This window comes from Hemitrygon akajei, chromosome 5 (assembly GCF_048418815.1).
Source record: "Hemitrygon akajei chromosome 5, sHemAka1.3, whole genome shotgun sequence".
Taxonomy (NCBI): domain Eukaryota; kingdom Metazoa; phylum Chordata; class Chondrichthyes; order Myliobatiformes; family Dasyatidae; genus Hemitrygon; species Hemitrygon akajei.
Window position 1 is genome coordinate 139,547,729 of NC_133128.1, and position 26,733 is coordinate 139,574,461.

A 26,733-nucleotide genomic window follows, 5' to 3' on the forward strand; every position below is an offset into this window, starting at 1 on the left:
CTTCCTGGTGCTCTGGTCTCCCGCCACATTCCAAACATGGACGAGTTAAGGTTAGTGAGTTGTGGGCATACCCTATGTTAGTGTGGCGAAAGGTTGACTGCCCAGCATAATCTTCACTGATTTGATCTGACACATTTCACTGTACATTTGAGGTACGTGTGACAAATAAAGCTAATCTTCTTTTAAAAAAAAACAATGGCTGAAGACTATGGTTCTTGATTGGACCCGGCATCAAAAGTTAGACAGGGAGACGGCCAGGGAATGGGTTGGGGGGGGGAAGAAAAGGATTAGCCATGATTGAATGGCGAAGCAGACTTGATGGGCCAAATGGCCCAATTCTTCTCCTATGTCTTATGGTCTTAGGACAACTTTGCTTTCCTGTTTATTGCACATGCCCTCCGTTCCAAACTACTGACACTTTGGCATGCATCAAAATGCAACCCTACTTTTGAACCTCAGCTCATACCGCTGCCTACCAGTCTTAAGGAAACAATTAAGGCTTCATAGAGTTTCATTTACATTCATATTTTTTCTCAAGTACCTTAATTCTGACAGTACCTACCTTCCAGGTTGAGAGAAACTGCTGACAACTATAAACAAAGTGAGAATCTGCTAATATAGTAGCTGCCTCCTTGTCTCCTACTAATGGGGACAAGGATGGGGGATATGACAGTGGTTGAGGCAGCCGTGTGAGAACCTTGAATAAATGTTTCCATGGAATGAGACTCCTTCAATCCAAAGACAAAGCTAATCAGGATGATACAGCTAATTACTGAATTGGTTCTCCCTCAAGTACACCGCAGGTGGTATGATGTTACTATGACAACATAATTTGCCAAGTCAATTAGTAAAAAATACAGATAATTAGTCAAAAAACAGTGGACTGTGGATTGATAGAGCTGGACTAGTCAGACTGAAAACACAAATGCAGACAGTTATTTGCCTTCAGAATCAATATTCTGACAAAAAAAAACATGGATCTACTATGTGACATGCCTGATGGACACAACAGACTGTAATGTTCAACACTACATGAATGGGCACACTGAACAATCAGAACTCTACTGTAGAGTGCGGGGACATCTTCCTTCCTGAAGTATAGCTGCTGCCTCGATTAAACAGAGCACAATTACCTGCATCCATGTCTGAAAAGAACGGAACAGCCAGTCATGAGTAACAGCACAACAGAAGGCAAACATTTCCATAACTATTTCCTGCTCTTAAATTGCTTAGTGTATGCCAATAAGCCAAACACAAATGTTAGAGCAGTGATTCTTATTCTCTCTTGCTGGTGCATTTGTGCATAACCTACATAAACCCTAACATGTCAATAATAAGTTGCTTTCCATTCAGTCTTTTAGCTGAGAAACAGCAATTTTGTTTTAAGTCAAACATTAGTTTGAAAATCACACATGTGGCATCATTGCAACAGATCATGATGCTGAATTAATTTAGTACAGTTTCAAAACAAGATCTAAGTGGCTTGAAAATTCATAACATGAAGGAAATATTGACAATTGAAGGCACCAATAAAAAATGGCATACTATTTAAATTTTAGTTGACATATTTTTCTTCATTATAAAACAAAAGCTTGGACTTTTCTTGTATTTAGAACTGATTAAAAGAATGAATACCAATCTGTAAAGGCCACATTTTCAAACATTCATTTCTCCTCTATGCCAAGTCAGCTGTGACATGGAACTGGCCAAGATAAACTTAACGTCATTACTTATCCTGTGAGATTTACTTATGCTGTGAGAGTACAGGGATGCATGGGATGCCAGTGTTCTGAAATTGACCAATCAAACTCTAGAATACAATACTGAGACTTCATTCCTAGGATAAGAGCAATGAGCTCTTAACAAGCTCACAAACAAGGAATGGCTATTGCAAAACCACAGTTTCTGAGTTCCTTCAGCAGAACAAAAGAGGAAGGAAGAAAGCTGGCATAAAAAAAATGAATCCTTTTCCATTCCTCCCTCCCTCCTTCCAAAAGCAGACCAAGGACAAGGTTTTGTGCCAACTAAACCACACTGGATTAATGCAGCATTGTGTTCTGTTGCAACAGTGTCATGTGCCTGAAGTGTACTTCAGGAGCCAAATTAATTTTAACTCCGCATTTTACAATTAAATTAGTGTATAAAACTTAATTTTTGCATTGAACAATACTAAAAAACAATTAGGAGAGCTTTTAAGGATGATTGCTAATGGAATGCCTGTTCAGGAAGTACAACACTGGAAATAGTCTGCAGACTTGTTATTGAAAATAGTGGGTTGAGTATTCAAACACCAGCAGACTGCAATTCAAAAGAAAAAAGTGGCACGTGTATTAACAACAGTGGACTTTAGCAAGGAGATATTTGAGAATAACCGTGTAAACAGTAATGTATTACTTTTTGGCAGCACACACTAACCAACAAAGAGCAACAACTGTACAATTAAAAGGCAGTTTCAAAGTGGATAGACAACAGGAAGATAACATATTCAAAGAGCACCATGATTTAAGGATTGGGAGAAAAGAAATGAATAGAACTTTGAATAAAATTAATATTAAATGTTAGTTTCATATATGACAAATTAATCATAAATGTTTTCATTACTCTGAAGATAAAGTCAGAATATTAATCTCTCTAATTAACACTTTTAAAATGGAAGGAGAGAGTGCAATGCAACTATATAAGTAGGTGTCATTAAACCTCTCATTTAGTTTTACTTCCTTCAAAGTCTCATTGAAAGATGCAGGAAGTTGGATTCTTTTTAATGAACTGTGTGCTCAAGAATTATGTGATGAGGTAGTTCTGAGAACACAAAGAACTAATCTGCAGAAAGTTGCAGGGACTCAGTATGAAAGTCATCATAATTTCTAATAAGATCTATAAGTGAACTGCATGTATCTAAATGACATTAGTCAAGATGGGCCCTATTCCAGACAAGTAAGTTAGCTTACTTAAAATTAAGCTCAGTACTATATAAAGTTTCCATGAATATCCAATAACTAGTCTTTCTGACATTTCAGTAACCAATGTTAGATAAACCATATGGGATGTGAAGCTCACAATTTTCTTATTCAAAGGGCCATTCCTCATATGTCAGGTTGGCAAGAAAAATGAAATAGGCATAGATAGGTATTTTCTGTTGGAAAGATGTAACAAGCAGTGTGCTTCAGGGATTAGTGCTGGAACCCCATCTTTACACAATTTATTTAACCCTGAGAGTGGGGATGTCTCAGTACAGTCTACAGTACATAAGAGGTGGTGCTGGATATCTTTAAATGAATGAAGATAGATAAACCTTCAGGGCCTGAACAGGTACTGTATAACCAGGAAAAGCAGAGGAAGCTAGAAAAGAGATTGTGGGAACCCTGGCTGACATACATGCATCATCGTTAGTGACTGATGAGGTGTCAAGACTGGAGGGCAGCTAATGCTGTGCCTTTATTTAAGAAGGGCAGCAAAGATAAACTGTTGACCAGTAAGCACAACATTTTTAAGGGTTAAGTTACTAGAAGGGATTCAGAGGTACAAGATAGATCAACACATTTGAAAAGATAGGAGTTGATTAGGGATAGTCAGCACAGCTTGAAGCAGTTTAAATATTCACACCTATTCCATCACACTCTGGGAACTAGGCCACAAATTTAATACTTCAGCTTGTGCTCCAGCAATTGCCCAGGTGATATGAACTCCAGGTGGTGATGGAGAGTCAAATACTCCTAGCTTAAATAGGCATTCGTCATGTTAAAGCTCTGATCATCGTTGATTAATTTTCAGCTCTCTATCATACATCATTTCCATGATGATTACATGATTTATATAAATTACACATTACACCATTCGTAGCTACTGTGTGATTGTTGCAATACTTTCATTAGCACCTAGACTGAATGACCGTGCCACTGGAAGCACCTGTAAACTCTGATTGGTCAGGTTCCTTTAGTTTTGGTTTGGGTACCAGTATTAGATACACAACACAGATTCCTTTTCACCTCTGGGTCTTTCAACAGAAATACATCAGTAAAATGCAACTGCTCTCACTTACCTTCAGGTGACTCCTCCTGCACATAGGTTCCTGTTAAATAACGATGGACCAAGGCTGACTTGCCACTGGCTAAGTTACCCACAATCCCCTGAAAGACAAAAGTAACATCAGTGAGATTGCATTCCACAGCAGAGGAGTCCAACAGAAAGCATCACACTCTGAATATCAGACCTGGTTCACAAACACCCAACTTATGGACACTTCAACATACAAATAGACTCCTATGACACTATTATATTCATAAACATGATGTATGTACTGTGCATGTGGCGGGGGTCTTTTGTGTGCTTTCTTGTGGCAATACTTCATGTAAACGTACACAATGACAGGGCAGGCTTTTCCTGTGATGGACTGGAATGTATCCATTTTCTGTAGACTTTTCTGTCCCTGGGCATTGGTCTTTCTATACCAGGCCATGATGCAACCAGTTTACAGTATCAAATATCTTTTTTACACATTTTCCAACTTATGGTCAAAATCAACTTAAGGACATTTGCAAAAACAGAACTGTTCAGTACCTAGAGATGCTCTGTGCATGCAAAACCACATTTCATTTGAAATACCCACGAGCTTATACAAACTGAAGTAGGATGTCTACTGTGATAAAGATAGAGCTGTGGATGTTGTCTACATTGATTTTAGTAAGTGTTTGACAAGTTCCCTTGTGGGGCGGCTCAACCAGAAGATTAAGATGCATGGCATCCATGTATAATTGCTGTTTGGATTCAGATGGGCTTGCCATGGAAGACAGAGGCAATAGCCAATGGGACTTGTCATGATTGGAAATCTGTGACTAGAGGTGTTCTGCAGGGATCCACACCGGGAACTTTCCTTTTTCGAAAATACAGTGCCTATAAAAAAAACTCCCCCCCCCACCCCATGGAAGTTTTCATGTTTTATTGTTTTACAACACTGAATCACAGTGGATTTAATTTGGTTTTTCTGACACTGATCAACAGTAAAAGACTCTTCTGTGTCAAAGTGATTTTTACAAAAAGATATTTATATTAATTACAAATATAAAACACAAAAAATAGATCGCATTGGCATTCACTCTTTTTAATATGGCAAAACCAATCATTAGTGGTACAGCCAATTGGTTTTAGAAGTCACATAATTAGCTAAATGGAGATCATCGTGTGCGGGCAGTGTTTCAATGGATTGTCTTAAAAATACACCTATTTCTGGAAAGTCCAACTGCTGGTGAGTCAGTATCCTGGCAAAAACTACACCACGAAGACAAAAGAGCACTCCAAGCAACATCACAAGGTTACTGAAAAACAGAAACCAGGAGAAGGATACAAGAGAATTCCCAAGTCACTGAATATCCCCTGGAGTACAGTTCAGTCAATCATCATGAAATAGAAAGAATATGGCACAGCAGATCCTCAAAAACTGAGTGATCGTGCAAGAAGGGGATTATTAAGGAAGGCCACCAGGAAACCTATAACAACTTTGAAGAGTTATAAGCTTAAGTGGCTAAGATGGGAGAGTGGTAAAGAGAAAGCATTGTTGAAAAAAAACTCACATGTAATCTTGGCTAAATTTTGCCAAAAGGTATGTGGGAGACTCTGAAGTCAGCTGGAAGAAGGTTCTATGGTCTGATTAACTGAACTTTTTGGCCATCAGTCTAAACACTATATTTGGCGTAAGCCAAACCCTGCACATCAAAAACACACCATCCCTCCCATGAAGCATGGTGGTGACTATCATGTTGTGGGGATGCTTCACTGCAGCAGGCCCTGGAAGGCTTGTGAAGGTAGAGGATAAAATAAACGCAGCAAAATACAGGGAAATCCTGGAGGAAAAAATAAGGCAGTCTGCAAAAGAACTGCGACTAGGGAAAAGATTTCTTTTCCAGGAAGACAATGACCCCAAGCATAAAGCCAAAGCTACACAGGAATGGCTTAAAAACAACAAAATTAATGTCCTGGAGTAGCCAAGTCAGTGTCCAGATCTCAAGCCAATTGAGAATTTGTGGCTGGACTTGAAAAGGGCTAGAAAAGTTCCCCTTGCAATCTGACAGAGCTTCAGCAGTTGTGTAAAGAAGAATGAGGAAAAATTGCAGTGTCCAGATGTGCAAAGCTGATAGAGACCTATCCACACAGACTCAAGGCTGTAGTTGCTGCCGAAGATGCATCTACTAAATACTGATTTGAAGGGGGTGAATACTTTTGCAATCAATAATTTTGTGGTTTATATTTGCAATTAATTTAGATCACTTTGTAGAGATCTGTTTTCACTTTGACACTAAAGTGTCTTTTGCTGTTGATCAGTGAAAAAAGTCAATAAAACATTAGAACATGAAAACTTCCGGGGGATGGGGCACTGTATATACATGACTTGGATGAAATTATAAATGGGTAGGTTAGTAAATACAATAATTGGTGGCAACACTTGTGGGCTGACCATGGCACATCCTTGGGTTGCTTTGGTCGTTAATGCAAATGATGCATTTCACTGTATGTTTCGACATACGTATAATTAACAAATGAATCTGAATCTGATGATGTTGCAGATAGTGTAGATGACTGTCAAATGATACAGCGGGATATAAATTTGTAAAGAAATGGCAGTTTAATCCAGTCTAATGAGAGGAGTTACACTTTGGGAGGTCAAATGTAAAGGGAATGTTCATTATTAACTGCAAGTCCCTGTTGGATCGACCATTTAATTTTGTTATTTCCTTTCAGTTTTAGTTTAATTATCTGCTTACACTTTAAGTAACCTTTATATACGTAACAGTTTAATACACCTATCCATAGTAGAATTCTGGAAACTTCTTAGCTTCTTTGATCTGAAGGAGTATTTTCTCATTGGTTGATTTTATTAGAGTATTTTCTAAATGGATTATTCTTACCTATGGAATTTTCCTTGTCTGCACAGTATAAAGGTGTTGTACCGGGGACACCTTCTCCTTTTCTTTATCTTTTCGTCAAAGTAGAAAGACCACTATCACTATCTTGCTTCTGTTTTCTTTGTTCTATAATTCTAAATAAACAATTATTAAGTAACATGTTTTATGCCTCCTCCCTGACTTCTAAAAGAACTTGGGATTTGAAATACACCAGAATCCTACAACCCTTAACAGTGTTGATGAGCAAAGGGATCTTGCAGTTTAAGTTTGTTGCTCCCTTAAAGTGGCTGCACATGTAGACAGCATGGTAAAAAAAAAGGCACATGGGATTCCTGTCGTTATTCAGGGAACTGAGTTTAAGGGTCAGGAAGTTATAAAACTCCAATTAGGCCACTTCTGGAGTATTGCATTCAAATCTTGTTGTCCCATTATAGGAAGGATATCGAAGCTTGGGAGAAGGTGCAGAAGAGGTTTTCTGCCTGGATTAGAGAGTATATGCTTTGAGAGGATGGACAAATTTGGGTTGTTTTCTCTGGAGTGACAGAACCGGAAGGGAGATCTGATAGAGGTTTATAAGATTATGAGAGGCACAAAGAGAGTAGATCGTCAGTATCTTTCTTCTAGGGTTGAAATTTCTAATACCAGAGGACATGCAGCATTTAAAGTAAGAGGGAATAAGTTCAAAGGAAATGTATGAGACTAATTTATTTTACGGTGTTGGGTACATGGAACGTGCTGGGAGGAGTGGTAGTGGAGGTAAATATGATAGAGATGTTCAATAAGTTCTTACATTGGCACATGAATGTGCAGGGAATGGATATGGCCATTGTGTGGGCAGAAATGATTATAAAGTTGCGGATTTGATTACTAATTTAATTAGCCCAACATGACTGAGGGTCAAAGCTCCTGCTCCTCTCCGCTACTGTTCTATGACAAAATTGCCACATATTTCATTGGCTAAAAGTGCTTCATGATGTCCTGAGTTGAGACAGGTATTACATAAATGCAAGCTCTTTCTTCTTACGTGCTCTTTAGAGACACAGTCATGCTGCTGAAAATATCACCTCATTATGTAAAGGCGGCATCTATTCCTGTAGCTCCTACATTGTTCAGTATCTGAGGTTCAACGAGGCCCAACAATTAACGACAAAAAGCAAGAGAAGTGGGAGAGAACCACTATCACTCTACAACTGACAGTAAACTATAAAATTAAAGAGGAGTTCAGCTGGTTTTTACAGCACTGGTCTTCAAACACCCAAGATTATAGAAGTGCCCATTAAGAAAAGTTCAAGTACAGTGGCTGTGCAGTTCTGTGCTAAAATGCAGGGCAGTACTACCTCCCAGCAGAATTCCTTCCCCTCTCCTGTTTTTAATTACCTCCATCCTATGACCAAAAGGAGAAAGAAATCTCCAGCTGTCCCACTGTACAACGGTCAGAAGTGCCTAAGCACAGTCAATAGATACAGCTGTGGTTCCTTCTATGTTCCCAACCTTTGTTATGCCCTGGACCCCTACCATTAACCAAGGGGACTGTGAACCTCAGGTTGGGAACTCCTGAAGAGCTTTTCAACCCTGTTGTCACTATATTTCACTGTAAAGTATGAACAATCAGAAGGAATGCACTAAGAAATCTGCAGAGAGTGGTGTGGACAGCCCAGCGCATCTGTAGATGTGAACTTCCCACTATTCAGGACACTTACAAAGACAAGTGTGTAAAAAGGGCCCAAAGGATCATTGAGGAACCGAGGCACCCCATCCACAAACTGTTCCAGCTGCTACCATCTGGGAAATGGTACCACAGCATAAAAGCCAGGACCAACAAGCTCTGGGATAGCTTCATCCACCAGGCCATCAGACTGCTTGCTGACACAACCGTACTTCTATATTATATTGATTATTCCGTTGTGCATACTATTTATTATAAATTACTATAAATTGCACATTTAGACAGAAACGTAACATAAAGATTTTTACTCCTCATGTATATGAAGGATGTAAGTAATAACGTCAATTCAATCCAAACTTCACCCCCCCCCACCCCCCATGCAACTTCTCTCCTCAAACAAAATAGAATTTTGGCTGTGGAATTGATACACAGTACCCTGTTAAAACAGCATTCAACACAACATCTCATCAATAGGATTTACATTTAGTTTTCCTGTGCAGCTGAACAGCACTGAACTTCACAATAATACAATTTACAGACTCTATTAGCACATAAGTTGATGCCACAGGAACTAATTCATTTGCCGAGGGTTCCCAAGGCAGGATATTGGCCTGGAATCTACCTTTACTGTTGCATGTTGCAGTGCTAAGCCAAGGATGTCAGGAGGTTGGGTGATGGCCTGCTCCATCAACTGTGATGGACCCATGCCCAAGATTCTGAACCTTTGTTGATATTCACTCTGCACCTCCACAGTCATCTCCATAGCTCACATCGTTGATAGGGTGTAACACCTTCCATGTTTTCTGGCAGCCCTTTAATTGCCCTGCTTCATATCTCACTTTTCATTCACGGTGTCATGTGTGCACCCCGCACCCGTCCAACTCAATGAATGCATCTTCAAACATTTTTTTCTACATCAATTTTACTGTTTATAGATTTAAAAATAGCCTCCTTTGTATGTGTCTGTGTGAAGTGAAATAAAAGGTCCTCTTCCTTTTAATATTAGAATTATGCCTTTCAACTTATTTAATTTTCTTGGAATCCTAACCCTCCTATATGCCAAGATAGTTAAACTGTGGTGCACACTTTTACCACAAGCTAAAGCAGTCATTATGAATGTCCACATTTCAAAGACCCTAAAATCAGCACCTTAGACTTCCGAGATAACATTTCCTTGTCTTGTTGTGGAGGACCTTTCTTGCTGGCCTTGCACATCCCAGATACCAGCAGCAGTGTAGTCTCAATGGTGATACAGCGCCAAAGAAAGCAATTTACAGCAACTAATAAACTCTTAACCAGCGTGGACAACTTCACATCTCAATTCTGAACTGATTGCCACAACCTACAGACCCTCTCCTGCCCCTTAAAATGCTGTTGGCATTCATTGCGAGACAATAAAATCGGGTGGAAACCTACTGACTGTAAAAGCTAGTTGAACTGTGCCGTGGTGTCAGGGGAAGGCTCAGTCAGAGAAGAGGGAAAATAGTTTCACATGGATGGCTGCACTGCTTTGGAATCCTCTACCCGCAGAGGGTGGTTTTTTGTTCATTGCTTGTATTGGAAGCAATGGATGTTTTGATAGCGTGAGAAGTGATCACTGTGGGTGGTGCAGTAAGGAGAACTGCTGCCTCAGAGCATCAGTGTCCTGGCTTTGATTCTGGTTGGTGCTGTGAGAGTTCCCTCCACGCGCTCCGGTTTATTCCCACATCCAAAAGGTGTGCAGGTCAAAGTCACAGGAGACTTATAGTCACAATATACCACCTTCAGATTCAGCTTTTCTTGCAGTCATTTACAGGAAAAGTAAGAAATGCAATAGAATTTATGAGCAAACTGTACAAAAATGAAGAACTGATGAATGTGCAAAAGACGACAAAATGTAAAACTAAAAATTGAGAACAAGAGTTTTGGAGTCCTTGAAGGAGAGTTTGTAGGCTGCGGAAATCGGTTCAGAATTGAGATGTGAAATTATCCACGCTGGTTAGGAGTTAATTAGTCGCTGTAAGTTGCCCCTCCTATGTGGGTGAGGGGTAGAACCCAGAGGGAGTTGATAGGAAAGTGGGGAGAATAAAAAGCAAGATTTAATGTCTGATAAGAATGAATGATTGGCTGATGGTCAGCACAAACTAAGCGTCCTGAGGGAAATGTTTTAGTGCTGTATTTCTCTCTGATTCTATCTGGAGATCAAAGTCTTGAGTCCAGGTTCATTTGCAAACTTGCTGAATGGCAGACCAGGTTTGAGGGTCCCAATGGTTCACTCCTGATTCTATTTCTTTTTTTTTTACACACAAGTGAGCTCCAAAATACTGAATGGTTCACATACTTAATAAATGGACCGTTTCTATTTGAAACGCTGTTTGTGGAATATCCTTAAGTGTTATGCTTTGTTGAACAACATCAAAGTGAGTGGTAAGTGGCATACCAACCCATAATTAGCATTTTGCATAGCAGCTTCCATGCCCTAAAAGATTAAGTTAGTATTCATGTTTTATCTTCCCCGAAAAAAAACAAATTACTTTTTTAAATTATGAGTTTCTGCTCCCAGCTAAATCAAATACATTCCAATATTAATTCAGGATCTATCTGTAAAATGCTAGTTTAAAATTTTGCTCTTTAGTCCTGGTTTGTTGCTGTTGTTGAGTTGCTGCCAACTCATGGCGACCCAATGGATAGTATAGTTGTCCAATGGGCTTTTGTGGCAAGATGCGGAAGTAGATTGGCAGGCCTTTCTTCAATGCAATACTGCTGTGGCCAGATTCAAACTCAGGACCATCTGCCTCAGAGACCAGTGCTGATGCCACTACACCACCGGCCAGCCCAGTCCTGGCTTACCAATTGTAAAAGAACAATTGTTTCTTTAGAGTGCTTGATGACAGTGTATTATAGTGGAAAAGTACAATCCCGCAGTACACAGATCACTGTCTTTGCAATAAACTTAAAAAAATACTACCTGCAATTGCTGAGATGTTGTCAAATGCAGACAGTTGAAGCCAGTATTAAGCTTTCCATTTTTATTAACAGGACAAGTGTCATCAGCTAGCCTATCTCTTCACGTTAATGTCTTGTAACTTCCAAGATAATTCTGGGAAAACTCTCTTTGTGAATTGCAAAGGTAAATCCAGTGACATGTTTTAGAAGGGAGTTTCAGGAATTTGAGTCAGTAACGAAGAAGGAATCACAATTCGTCTCATGGTGGTGTGGTTCACCATGCTGTGTCTCACCGTGGCTGATGTGAGAAGAACCCTGTGCAGGGTCAACCCACGGAAGGCTGCTGGACCAGACAATATTCCTGGTAGACTGCTTAGAGGATGTGCAGACCAGCTAGCAGATGTTCTCACTGACATCTTCAACATCTCCCTGAGCAACTCCACCGTTCCAACGTGCTTCAAGGCCACCACCATCATCTCCATGCCAAAGAAGTCTTCAGTGTCCTGCCTCAATGACTACTGTCCCGTCGCACTCACATCCATCATCATGAAGTGTTTCGAGAGGCTCATCATGAGGCACATCAAGACCCTGCTGCCCCCCTCACTTGTCCCCCTGCAGTTTGCGTACCGTCCCAACTGCTCAACAGATGACGCCATTGCCATCACCCTCCACCTGGCCCTAACCCACCTGGACAAAAAAGACACGTACATTCGAATGCTGTTTATAGACTTCAGTTCAGCATTCAGCACAATCATCCCTCAGAAACTGATTGGAAAGCTGAGCCTACTGGGCCTGAACACCTCCCTCTGCAACTGGATACTAGACTTCCTGACTGGGAGACCTCAGTCAGTCCAGATCGGGAGCAGCAGCTCCAACACCATCACAGTGAGCACAGGGGCCACCCCAGGGCTGTGTGCTCAGTCCACTGCTGTTCACTCTGCTGACCCACGACTGTGCTGCAACACACAGCTCGAACCACATCATCAAGTTCGCCAATGACACGACGGTGGTGGGTCTCATCGGCAAGAACAATGAGTCAGCTTACAGAGAGGAGGTGCAGCGGCTAACGGACTGGTGCAAAGCCAACAACCTATCTCTGAATGTGAACAAAACAAAAGAGATGGTTGTTGACTTCAGGAGGGCACAGAACGACCACTCCCCCCGAACATTGACGGCTCCTTGTAGAGATCGTTAAGAGCACCAAATTTCTTGGTGTTCACCTGGTGGAGAATCTCACCTGGTCCCTCAACACCAGCTCCATAGCAAAGAAAGCCCAGCAGCATCTCTACTTTCTGTGAAAGCTGAGGGAAGTCCATCTCCCACCCCCCCATCCTCATTCACATTCTATAGGGGTTGTATTGAGAGCATCCTGAGCAGCTGCATCACTGTCTGGTTCGGAAATTGCACCATCTTGGATCGTAAGACCCTGCAGCAGATAGTGAGGTCAGCTGAGAAGATCATCGGGGTCTCTCTTCCCGCCATTATGGACATTTACACTATACGCTGCATCTGCAAAGCAAACAGCATTATGAAGAACCCCACGCACCCCTCATACAAACTCTTCTCCCACCTGCCATCTGAGAAAAGGCAATGGAGCATTCGGGCTCTCACGACCAGACTATGTAACAGTTTCTTCCCCCAAGCTATCAGACTCCTCAATACCCAGAGAATGGACTGACACTAACTTACTGCCCTCCATTGTCTTGTCTATTATTTATTGTAATGCCTGCACTGTTTTGTGCACTTTCTGCAGTCCTGAGTAGGTCTGTAGTCTAGTGTAGTTCTTTTTTCTGTTGTTTTTCACATAGTTCAGTGTAGATTTTGTACCATGTAGCACCATGGTTCTGAAAAATGTTGTCTCGTTTTTACTGTGTACTGTACCAGCAGTTATGGTCGAAATGACAATAAAAAGTGACCTGACTTGACGGGAACACGCATGGGGTGGATTTTTCCACGCCCCTTGTCCACGTGGGATGGTTGAGACTGCAAAGTGCAGCTATAGTTGTCTTGGCAATGTGCTTCTGCTTCCAGCTAAATCAATATATCTGCATGGACTGTGTGCAACCAGGGATTACAGTCAAAGAGGTCACCCACTGAGAGCAGAATGAGAAAAAAATTCTTCTCTCAGAGAGCATCTACTGATGATGTTAGTGGTTGACTCACTGATGACATTCAAAACTTTAGAATATCGAGAGATCTGTGATAAAGGCAAGAAAATAACACTGAAGTAAAAGATGAGTCATGATTTTACTGAAGGCGGCAAAAAGAGCCAAATGGCTTCTTCCTGCTTGTTTTCTATCTTACACAATTTAAAAATGTGCTACTGGATGATTGTTAAAAATCCATCTTGTTGGCCAAATACAACAGAGATGAAAATCTGCTGCCTTCATGAACTCCAGACCCAGGGAAAGTTGAAAGGATCTAAAATCCTGAATACAACAACACCCAGCAAGTAGCAGGTTGTACAGAACATAATTGTGGTGAGGATATGAATGCCCATCACTAAGAGTAACTTGGCCATCAGTATCAGTGCTTGAGGACAAGGTTATAACCCTGGTACCACAGCAGGACATGACTAAAACAACTGCTTGAATCCTACTTGAATTCCACCTTACCCATATCCATTTAATTGCTGCAAGTTCATCAGTCGGTGACAGTAGAGTGATTGCCTGGAAGACAAAGTTCTGCCTTCATATTGAATACACATTGAGTACAATGAAAAATCATTGCAGACACAACCCACCCTGCAGAGACTCTCCCCACCCTGGGTAGTTTCTGTTGAAAAACAGACACTACACCCTGCAAACCGCTATTTCTGAAAGCTCTCTTCTGGAAAAAGCTATATGGTTAATAAAACAAAGAAAACTCACACTACCTTAACAACACACTCAAAGTGCTGGAGGAAATCAGCAGGCATCTATGGGAAAAAAAAAGTCAATGTTTTAGGCTGAGACCCTTCATCAACACTCATAAAGTGTCCTAATGAAGGGTCTCAGCCATTGAATGTTGACTGTACTCTTTTCCATAGATGCTGCCTGGCCTGCTGAGTTCCTGCGTGTGTTGCTTGGATTTCCAGCATCTGTAGATTTTCTCATCTTTATCTCACAATATCTTAAGTTTCTTCCCCAAGATAGTTAATCTGATCAACCATCTAGTTATTGCCCCCCCCCATCACTGCAATGCACTGTAAATACTTAAACCACTTTTGATAACATTCTGAATACACACTGGCATTTATGTATTTACACACATTTTATTCCATACCTGTACTTAAACCTCTATCTTTATTTTTATATAATTCTTTATAATTTTTGAATGTTATTTTTTGATGCATGTCACACCCTGACCAACAAATCACAGCAAGTTCCTAATACACGTTAGTGTGCCACATATGCCAAATGCAGTTGATCCTATTTATCGTTAGATTTTTTTTTGGAAACAGCTCTTTGATTACTGTGGCGGACACTGCCAAATTAGCTGATCACAATCACCTGATCACAGACAGTGACGGTGTGCCTCAGGAAACTCAGGATTTGGACGGCGAAAATCAGGACATGACCACCATCCTGGTATCTGCTTTTGTGGTGCAGTGTCAGTTTTTATCAAACTGTTCTCCCATTTTGGAATACTTGTACTAATTTATTCATACTGTATAAACCTATGCTGTCATGAGCAAATATTATTGTTACAATTGGGGCTCCAATATAAACCAATAGTACCTAAGATTGTGTGCACTGGGTGAGGGGTGAAGATGCTCTGTCTAAACAGAATACTCACAGGCAATCAATGCAGTGCAGTTTTAATACAGATACTTCAAATCAGAATTTCTCGTTGCATGAGACAATTTTCTTCTTACTGTTTCTCTTCATTTTACACTACCGCCTTGATATCTACTTACACATAACTGGAACAGTGATATTAGTCTTGACGCTCTCCTACTATGTTCTATGTTACTACGCTCTGTAAACCTCCCATTGCAAGGCCAGTCCACAAAAATTGCTGGAAAGCATAACTAGACACCAGTGATACTAGATTCCTGGGTAAAATTCCAAGGAGTTGTTGTAACCTCGCATTCACAGAGTTAGGGAAACACTGAACAGCTGTCAGCAATAAAGGTGATCACCAGCATACATATGGGGGTCCAGACTTCCCAGCACTGACACTGATAAACAGTGAGAGTTTAAGCATGGAACTGCTGGCACTTCATGCAAACATCAGACCAGTACCAGTGATACTTTTCCCCGAACAATTGCTATTAAGTTCCTGTACTAGCTGTTAAGTTACCATCTCAGCACAATGGTGTAAAGCACGTAAGGTAAAGTTACTCATGTCAGAATGGCTGACCTAGAGCCTAACAATGTCATAATTTATGATCCTTTCCTCTTGCGTGTGGGGAAAGGAAATGAAAGCTGTCTGTGTCTGGAGAATAAATGATCCAGATCTGAGAGGGCAAGGACTACAATACAACAAACGACACTGGGGTGCACAAAGAGATGTAATCTGGGGATGCATTTTGAATTTTCAGATGATGTTGAATGATTATAGCTCATTATTCCTACAGTCCTGATTGGTAAGCTACAGAACCTCGACCTCTGTACCTCCCTCTGCAACTGGATCCTCAACTTCCTCATTGGAAGACCAGCTTGTGCGGACTAGAAATAACATCTCCACCTCGCTGACAGGAAATACTGCGGCACCACAGGGATGGCTGCTTACTCCACTGCTCTACTCACTCTGCACCCATGACTGTGTGGCTAGGCATAGCTCAAATGCCTTCTATAAATTTGCTGATGATACAACCATTGTTGGCAGAATCTCAGATGGTGACAAAAGGGCATACAGGAGTGAGATATACCAACTAGTTGAGTGGTGTCGCAATAACAACCTTGTACTCAACATCAGTAAGACCAAAGAGGTGATTGTAGAGTTCAGAAAGGGTAAGATGAGGAAACACAAACCAATCCTCATAGAGGGATCAGAACTGGAGAAAGTGAGCAACTTCAAGTTCCTGGCTGTCAATATTTCTGAGGACCCAACCTGGATGCAACACACTGATGCAGCTATAAAGGCAAGACAGCGATTATATTTCATAAAGAGTTTGAGGAGATTTGGTTTGTCAACCATAATACTTAGAAACTTCTACTAATGTACCATGGAGAGCATTCTGACTGCATCACTGTCTGGTATGGGGAAGGGGGTGCTACTGCACAAGATCGAAGTAATCTGCAGAAACTTGTTAAATTAGTTAGCTCCATCACTTTTTTTTAAATAAGTCCTGATGAAGGGTCTCAGCCTGAAACATCGACAGTGCTTCTCCCTATAGATGCTGCCTGGCTTGCTGTGTTCCACCAGCATTTTGTGTGTGTTGTTTGAATTTCCAGCATCTGCAGATTTCCTCGTGTTTACTCCACCATGAGTGCTAGCCTCCATAGTATCAAAGACATCTTCAAAGCCTTAGGAAGGCGGCATCTATCATTAAGGACCGCCACCACCCAGGACATGCACTCCTCACACTGATACCATCAGGAAGGAGGTACAGAAGCCTAAAGGGGCGCACTCATTTATTCAGGAACAGCTTCCTCCCGTCTGCCACCTGATTTCTAAATGGACTTTGAACCCATGAACACTACCTCACTATTTTTTAATTTGTTTTTTCCACTACTTATTTTAACTCAATTATTTAATAGACATATATATACTGAATGTAACTCAGACTGTTGTTCTTGAATTATTTATCATGTATTTTACTGTACTGCTGCTTTAAAGTTAACAAATTTCACATTTTAGTTGATTCACCACAGTATTTTAGTTTGAGGTTCATGGACTTCAGACTCAGGTTCTTTTCACTGATGGATATCATGAAATTTGTTTGGTGACAGCAGTACAGTGAAACACAGAAAAGTTACCAAAAGTTACAATAAGAAATTTAAAAATGAGTACAGTAAAAAGAGAGCAAAATAGTGAGGTAATGTTCATGGGTTCATGCTCTGTTTGAAAATCTGACGGCAGAGCGGAAGAAGCTATACCTTAACATGTTGAGTGTGTGTCTTCAGGTTCATGTACCTCCACCTAGATGGTAGTAATGAGAAGGGAGCTGGACATTGATGGTGATAAATTGGTAATTATCAAAATGCAGTGACTAAAAGCTAATAGCAAGCACCACATACTCCCTGCTACACCAAGACATGGTAAAAATTATACACCAAGCTCCTATCCGGATTCAAATAAACAATTAAAATTACCATTGACAATTTATATTCCAGTCAACAAATAAAATGTTGGGCTTCACTCAATTCCTGCAGGTGCAGTTACACCTTGTTATGGTTTGCAACTTCAAAACATTAAACTAATTCAAAGGAAGACACAGGAGTCCAAAATGTGAGTCTAACTTTGTGTTTACTTTAAGCAAGGCATGCACGTATCATGTGATAGCTTCATGACATATGCAATTCACATATTTATCCATAGAACCCACAATGAATTATTTAAACAAACAAGAATGCTAAATCAGACTATCTAGTGTATATACAAGATTCCTCAAATACTATTGAAGTATTAAATACACAACACAGCTGGTTGAACTGCTGCTTCACAGCCTTGGCAACCAGAGCTGGATCCTGACCCCAGGAACTGGCTGTGTGGAGTATGCATGTCCTCCCTGTCACTTCACAGGTCTCCTTCAACTGCTCCAGTTTCCTCCCACTTCCCAAGGACACGTGGCTCCGTAGGCTGACTTACCAATATAAATTGCCCCTGGTGTGCAGGTGGGTGCCTGAATCTGGGAATTTTAGGGAGAATAAAATGGGATCTTATAAACATTTGCTTGATTAATGCAGATTCATGTGGGTTAAATGGCTTGCTTCCCTGAATCAGAATTAGAATCGGGTTTATATCGTGTAATTTGTTCTGCGGCAGCAGTATGTTGCAATACATAGTAATAAAAAAACTAAAAATTACATAAGTATGCATAAATAAAGAAAATTAAATTAAATAAGTAGTGCAAAAAGAGAGGAAAAATACTGAGGTAGTGTTCATGGATTCATTGTCCATTCAGAAATCTGATGGCGGAGGGGAAAAAGCTGTACCTGAAATGTTTGGTGTGCATCTTCAGGCTCCTGTACCTCCTCCTTGATGGTAGCAATAAAAAGAGGGCATTTTCTGGGTGATGAGGGTCCTTAATGATCGAAGCTGCTTTATGAGGAATCGCCTTTTGAAAGTGTCCCAGATGTGGGGGAGGCTAGTGCCCATAAGGGAGCTTGGCTGAGATTACAACTTTCTGTAAACTTTTCCAATCCTGGGCAGTGGCCCCTCCATACCAGACAGTGATGCAACCAGTTAGAAAGTGCTCCACAGTACATCTGTACAAATGTATGAGTGATATACAAGTCTACTGCAGTTGAGGCTAAATAAAGCTGTCTTCCCACCTTTTATATTCTACAATTTTATTCATTAACACTTTCTATCTCTGTGTACTAACACTGCCTCCAAGTCCTTGCCACTTTCAAAGATTTGTGCACATAACACAACTGTATCCCTGTTCTTGCATCCCTTGAGACATTGGCTATTTAGTCTCTGCTATTCCTTCAGCCAAAATTAATGACTTTACATTGTGTTGAATTCTGATCTCTGCCATTTTGATTGCCAAACTTGGTCCCAAGGCAGGGTCTCAATCCAAAATGTTGGCAATTCCATTCCTCCTACTGATGCTGCTTGACCCACTGAATTCTTCCAGCAGATTGTTTGTTACTCAAGATTCCAGTATCTGAAGTCTCTCGAGTCTCCTTGTCTGCCTGCAGTCCATTACTCTCTCTTTCTGAGGGTTTACTATAACCCCAAACCTGGCGCCATCAACTAACTGTGAAATTCTGTTCTGTAGACTCATACCCAAGTCATGAATTTACACGATTGGTGTACAAATGCCCAGGGAACACCACTGCCCACCAGCTTTATTCCAAGAAAACATTAACCACTACTCTCCATTTTCTGTTCATGAGCATTTGTTATTGTGCATTTTGCTGAAAAATATTTGAATATTGATATAGACAACATCTACTGCAATCCTTCACCAATCTTACACAAATACAGAACAGTTTATAGAACTTAACAGTACAGCACAGAAATAGGCTCTTCAGCCCACAATGTCTGTGCCAACCAAGGTGTCAATTTAAACTGCACAATGCCCATACGCATACAATCCCTGCCTGTTCTGTGTCTGTCTAACTGCCTCCCAAAACTTCTCTAAATTAAACCTCTTCTGTTAGCTCATCATAAATTTTAATCAGTTCAGTTAAAGATGGGTTGTCTTTAACATATCCATGCTGCAGCCCCTTCTTAACTCAATAATCTTCATGTGCTGCCTTATTTCTTTTCCAATCGTTTCTATGTGCTTCCCCAACACTGAGATTAAAGTGAACATGGTGCAGATGATGCCCAAAATGTTTTTAAATCCCTTTCTGAACACAGGTTTTCATACAAGTGTCAATTTTTCCAATCCTCTAACAGAATTTCCAAACCCTTTTTAGCCCAACTCCTCCCTAAATCACTTTCATACTTGCCAACATCCCCCAAAGCACCTTCATACTTGTGAGTATGTAGTTCACTGCACTGAAGCCTCTTTAAACAAGGTAGGAGGATGGAAATGCAATGAAGAACAGTTTGGTTCTTCTCCAAAAACCAGGAAACTTTGTATGACAGTGTAGCCACGTACCACAATAGCCAACATTTTTGAAAAGCATTTTTTTCTTCTTCATTAAGAATTTCATTAATTTCTTCCTGCAAGCTCTCTTCCTATTCTTCCACCTTGCAAAGAAATGGGTGAATTACCTCGTCCAGAATTCCCAGATCGTTCAAATCCTTGAAGCGATTCTGAAAATGCTTCTTCAATGACTACAAGTGTAAGCAGTACTCATGCAAATCACCATCTGTGAAAGACAGTGCCATACTTTCCATGCAGGGAAACTGTGAGGACATTCTTCTCCCAATGCTTTGCTTATATATTTCCAATTTCCTGAGAAAAGTGGACACTGCACTTTTTGCCTGGATTAAATTGAAATTCGCATCTTGCAATTTCATACTTAGAACGTTCATTTTGTCATACAGATCGGCTAGGTATGCCATATCTCCACATTGAAGTTCAATCTTGTTTTCCAAGCTCTTGGTGACTCTGAGCAAAACTTCAACCACAGTGTCAAGAAGATCAAAGAAACATTTTAAGAAGCAGCCCTTTGACAGCCAATGTACTTCAGTGTGAAGAAGCAAGCGTTCCACCTCTTTATTATTACCTCGGCATTGCTGGCAAAATATTCTGCTATTCTGCTCATCTAGCTATCTAAAGCTTAGAAGAGCTTTAACTTTGTTGATAGCAGATATTATAAGACTCATGCTTGAAAAAAAGTTGCTGGCTGAGTTCTTTGACTATGAGATGTTGATGTATTACACAATGGATTGAAAGCAGACTTGGAATTTGGTTTTTCATAAATGCCTCATGTGTCACACAGTTGACTCATCCAATTGCATCTGAAATTCTGTTTTTTGTAGCTCTATGCATGGTTGATACTCAATGTCTTCACTCATTTCATCAATACAATGAGCTACAGGGTTATCACTCAGAGGAATTGATTTTAAAATACCGGTATCCATTTTCAAAATGTGGTGAGTAGGCATTGTTAAACTTTCACCAATTGTTTGAGATTTTCCACAGTTTGCTATCATTTTGGAAATGTTATATGAAGCAATGAGACCACTACCAAAGTTATTTTTAAGCTTTCTTGGCAAATGACTTGAGTGTACAACTCTTTTCAAATGCTTCTTTCATCTTCTGGAACTGAGTAATACCATAAGTAGCCTTTTCAGGATTCCTTTTACAGAGGTGTTCCTGCAACCTTGATGGTTTCATGGCTCCATTAGATAGTACAGTATTACAAACAAAACACACTGATCTGATGGGAATGAAATAGATCCATACTCCAGGTGTGTAACATTGTATTGATGCACTTTCTGTAGTTTCTGTTTCTCAGCAGGATCAGAATTCATGGCTTCACCGTCTTCAGACTCAGAGATTGCGCCGTATTTATCCATCATTAATGGGTATAAATGAAAATTTAAAATGAACACAAACTGGGAACGCCTATTGGATGTTGATGACGACAGCGAATTGACACGGATGAAATGATGGTAGCAGTACACAAAGGGACGGCAAGGCGAAGATAAAGACGATCACAACAAGGAAAATTACGTCGACAAGGATTCAGATTGGAATCTGAATGTTAGTCAGGATAGAGCTAGTGTTTGGCAAGCTACCTTTACACTATTCCAGTTAGCACAAATGACCAGTCACGTAAGGTCTCATAATCCCCAAAGGTGGTTCCTGACCCCACATATGAAGCCGAGGTTGCACTGAACCCCTCAAGAGAAATCCTCTGGGTCAACAGGTTCACTGATTGGCTCTATTTTACCGTTTGGAAATGGCCAGCACTATCGTTTCGCGACCTGTTTTCCGTAGATATGTTTAGAAAATTAAGATTTAACCAACCGTTAAATTGCATGAACTCAGTCCATCCTGCAAGTCAAGGGGAACTGTTGGGCACCATTTGCTAATTTATGCAACCCCAATAATGTCTGTTTGGTAAGTTCAGATGAGATTGCCAAGTTTCAGATGTGTTGTAACGATGAGCACTCACTGCCTGCAGAGCTATGGTTCTTCATGTGTTTCAGTGCCTCATCCCTTTTTTTGGAAGTGCTTGCTCTACTAATGGTAGGTCAGGTCTTGTGCCTCAAGTTAAGGTGTCACTTACTGTGCCCCCCCCCGAATCTTGAACACCTCCCCGATGACTTCTATTTCCCCTAATGCCCCCATAGGACACGTAACCACCCCCCATTGAGAATCACTGCTCAAACAGTTCCGCTGTTTACGAAGGGAGAATTGGTCAATTGTAGGAAGTTCCTCAGCACATCAAACTCATTGCCATCAGCAACCAAGCACTCATTACATTTGGAATTGCTGACTTAGTTACTTTAGACATAACCAGCCATGCCAAATCCTTACCACTATTAACTTCCACCCCATTAATGTTGAACATTTCCAATTTCACTGAGATTTTGGTAACATTATCTTCCCAGGTAACAACTGATACAAAAAGCTCATCAGTAACTATTCACAGATCACCTTTTTGTCCTTAATTGGCCCTCTCCTTGTTATAATATTGTTACCATGTCTATAAAAGCTACTACGTTTCCCTCCATGTATTTGTAACTGGTGTTCTCTTGTATTTTCCTGTTAACTTGCCCTCTCAGCTTACTGTACTCAGACTGACTCTCTTTTGAACTATTCACCCATCATATGTCATGAACATATTTAACTTGTTGCACCAAACCACTGCTTTGGTCATTCAGTGGCTCTGGCCTCGGTTTTCTTTGTGGGAACGTGAGCAGTGGGTACCCTGTTTAAAGATTTCTGACCATGAAATTTTACTTCATACTGAGATGAGGAGAAACTTAATTACATAGATTGGATTAATCATTGGAATTCACCACCCAAGAAGCTAGTAAATGTACACTTGTAAGGTACATTCAATTTTGAGACATGTACATTTTTAGATACTACAGGAATCAGGGGATTAAACAGGAAAGTACACTTAAGTTAGAAGATCTCTCATTTTCTACTTGACTGACAGAGCAAACCTGAGGAACCACATGGTCTATTCATGCTTCTATATTTTATACACTGTATTTCACTCACCTGGAAAATGCCAACTCCAATAACATTGAAAAGAGAACAATCAGTCTTTTTATCCAGGGTAGGGTAAGGTAGGGTAGTGTAAACACAGAGGGCAAAAATTTAAAGTGAGAGGGGGAAGTTTTGAAGGAAACCTGAGAGGCAAGTTGATGGGTATGTGGAATGAGCTGCCGGGCAAGTCATAGAGGGGAGTACTATTCAATTTTTAAAACACATTTTGGCAGGTCATGAAAAGATTTAGAAGAATTTGGGCCAAACACAGACAAATAGAAGACATGATAGATTCTACAGATGATGAGATTTTGAGCATTGCACCCAAAATGCTGGAGAACTCGGGAGGTCAGACTTTATCTATGGAGGGAAATAAAGAGTTGACATTTTGGGATGAGACCTTTCAACAGGACTAGTTCAGGTGGACAACATGGACAGAATGTGAAGGGTCTATTTCTGTGCTGTGTAATTCCATAACACAAGGGTCTCTCGATACTGCTCTGCAGTGTCAGCTCAGATTTCCATGCTCAAATAAGCTTAAGCACAGAACCTAGTAACATCGAATGTAAAGTGCTATCAACTGAGCTTTGATCTGTTCGCCCTTCCTGGTTAAATATGAGCATTCAGTGTATATGTTTTACCTCACTTATAGATGCAAATTTTTAAAAAAATGCTTATAAATTGGCACAATCTTACAGTCTCACTCAATGCCACAAGAAACCAAAATGTCAAGCAGAGGTTAGAACTTATTGATGGAGTAGAACTGGTCAGCAGCACAAACTCATCTGGTGTCATCACTGCAAGAAGAAGCAATCATTACATTCGTCTGTACCAATGCCTTACAGTTTGAACATCATATTTAAATATATAAAATTCTCTTTGATTTTACCAAAGAAACAACAGAGATGCTTGAGTAATATAGAACATAGAATAGTACAACACAGTACAGGCCCTTCAGCCCACAATGTTGTGCCGACCCTTAAACCCTGCCTCCCATATAACCCCCCACCTTAAATTCCTCCATATACCTGTCTAGCAGTCTCTTAAAGTTCACTAGTGTATCTGCCTCCACCACAGACTAGGGCAGTAGCCACTCTTTGAGTAAAAAACCTTCCTCTAATATCCCCCTTGAACTCCCCTTACCTTAAAGCCATGACCTCTTGTACTGAGCAGTGGTGCCCTGGGGAAGAGGCGCTGGCTATCCACTCTATCTATTCCTCTTAATATCTTGTACACCTCTATCATGTCTCCTCTCATCCTCCTTCTTTCCAAAGAGTAAAGTCCTAGCTCCCTTAATCTCTGATCATAATGCATTATCTCTAAACCAGGCAGCACCCTGGTAAATCTCCTCTGTACCCTTTCCAATGAGATAATGATAGGTGATAATAAGTGAATCTGAATACAGATAAATGTGTTACAGTTACCAAATTCAAAATACTGTCATTAACAAAAAAAATCCCTTTGATAAATGTGTAGATTCCTGGTCAGAGTAGTCATTACCTCAATTTTTCATTTATAGCCATAGGATTTATGCAAAACTGTGAATGAAATGATGCACAACTACAGACTATAAAGAAGCTCTAAAGCATCATCTTATCTCATCAAACACAAAGATAGTGCAGTTAAATGTGTGGAGAGAGGGCTTCCGATATATTGATCATTGACTTGTCTTCAGGGCAGATGGGACCTGCACAGAAGGGATTTGCATAAGAGACAAAATTGGACCCAAACCAGAGGGGTGGTTGACCAAAGCTTCTCAGGAGGGTTTAAACTGGAATGAAAACAGGGGAGGCGTTGGGATAGGAAACCAAGTGCAGCAACACAGGGGTTGAGAGAAAGGTAGAGGTATGACAAGCAAGTCTGAGTTCTGCTCCATATCAGCATGCCTGCACAAAGATGTGAAGGTCTGATATAGACGAAGTAGGGCCCAAATAGGGCATACGCTTGAAAGCCATAGTTAAGCTGCACAAGCTCTTGTTAAGGTGTGCGTGCAGCTCCAACATTGGCGACTTTATCACCTGCAAATATGTAATTATTATCGAATGGAAATTCCCCAGCAAAGAGAAATCTCCCAATGATGACTGCGAAAGGGAAACCTGAAATTGAAAAAATGCCATCTTGTTTTCTCTTGGTAAAAATAATTGGTTATAGGAGAGAAATAATGATTGCTTCCTATAAGAGGATTATTAGGGATAGGATTTACTCATTGTTGGAAGAATATAGGTTAACTAGACATAGTCAGTGTGGCTTTGTGTGGGGCACGTAACATCTTACAACTTTGATTGAGCATTTTTGAAGAGATGAGTTCCTGAGGAAGGTGGGTTGTGTCGGCTACATGGACATAAAGCATTTGACAAAGTCTCTCATGGTACATTGATCAGGAAGATTAAGGTGCATAGGGTCCACAGTGAATTAACTGGTAGTTTGGATTCAGAATTGGCCTTCCCATAGAACACAGAGGGTAAAAATGGAAGAGTTATTTGGCTGGATGTCTATGACCAGCTGAGGTTTGTGAGCAGTGGTGTCTGTAATGCATGTAAATGACTCAATGGAGATGTAGATGGCTCAGAAAGAAAGTCTGCAAATGACACAAATATTGGTGTTGTGGACAGTGAAGGAGGTCAAAAGATACAGCAGGATATAGATCAGTTACAGTTATGGATAGTTCAATCTGGGGAAGTGTGAGGTGTTGCACTTTGGGAGGTTAAATGTAAGGGGAAAGTATACAATTAATGGCAGCATTGATGTACAGACATCATGCATTTCTCCTTGAAAGCGGTGACTGGGTGGTAAAGATCACATGCTTACCTTTATTACCATGAGCATATGACATAAACACAAGGACGTCATGATGCAGTTGCTAGGGTGCACTTGGAATATTGCAAGCAGTTCTCGTTGTCCCATTATAGGAAGGAGGAGCAGGCTTTAGAGTCGGTTTATCAGAATGCTGCCTGGATTAGAGAGTATAAACTACCAGCAGTTGGACAAACTTTGTTTATTTTTGCTGCAGCATTGGAGGCCGTGTGGAGACCTGACAGATGTTTATAAAATTACGAGAGTTACACATATGGTAGGCAGCCAGAGAATTTCCCTCCCAGGGTAGAAAAGCTGAAAATGGTGAGAGGGGGAACATTTTAAAAAGGCAATATGCAAGGCAAACTATGTTAAAAAAAACTCAAAGTGTGGTAGTTGCCTGGAATGCATTGCCAGGGTGGTAACTGAAATAGATCAGAATGGTAGCTTTTATATAGGCATATGAATATGCAGGGACTGGAAGAATATGGATCATACACAGGCAGAAGGGATAATTTAATTTGGCATCACTATTGGCATAGACATCAGGGGCACTGAAGGGCCTGTTCCTCAACTGTCCTGTTCTCTGTTTTATGTCAAGAGAAAGTAAATTATATTCAGCTGCAAAATATAATGTTGCCATACCAGCCTTCTCTTTCCCACTAAGGAATGGAGATTCAGACCAGTGATAGTCCAGTTCAGTGAAAAAAATGGCTTCAGAGTTTATA

At 40.5% G+C, this 26,733-nt stretch overlaps 1 protein-coding gene across 4 annotated transcripts in view; it reads right to left on the minus strand.

Moving 5' to 3' along the window:
• Nucleotides 1-26,733, minus strand: part of agap1 (ArfGAP with GTPase domain, ankyrin repeat and PH domain 1) — a 642,020-nt gene that overhangs the window by 351,462 nt on the left and 263,825 nt on the right. For all 4 annotated transcript variants that reach the window (XM_073046649.1, XM_073046648.1, XM_073046647.1 and 1 more), the window contains exon 3: nucleotides 4,040-4,127. In XM_073046649.1, coding sequence (XP_072902750.1) covers nucleotides 4,040-4,127 — 88 coding nt within the window. The remainder of the gene's footprint in view (nucleotides 1-4,039; nucleotides 4,128-26,733) is intronic.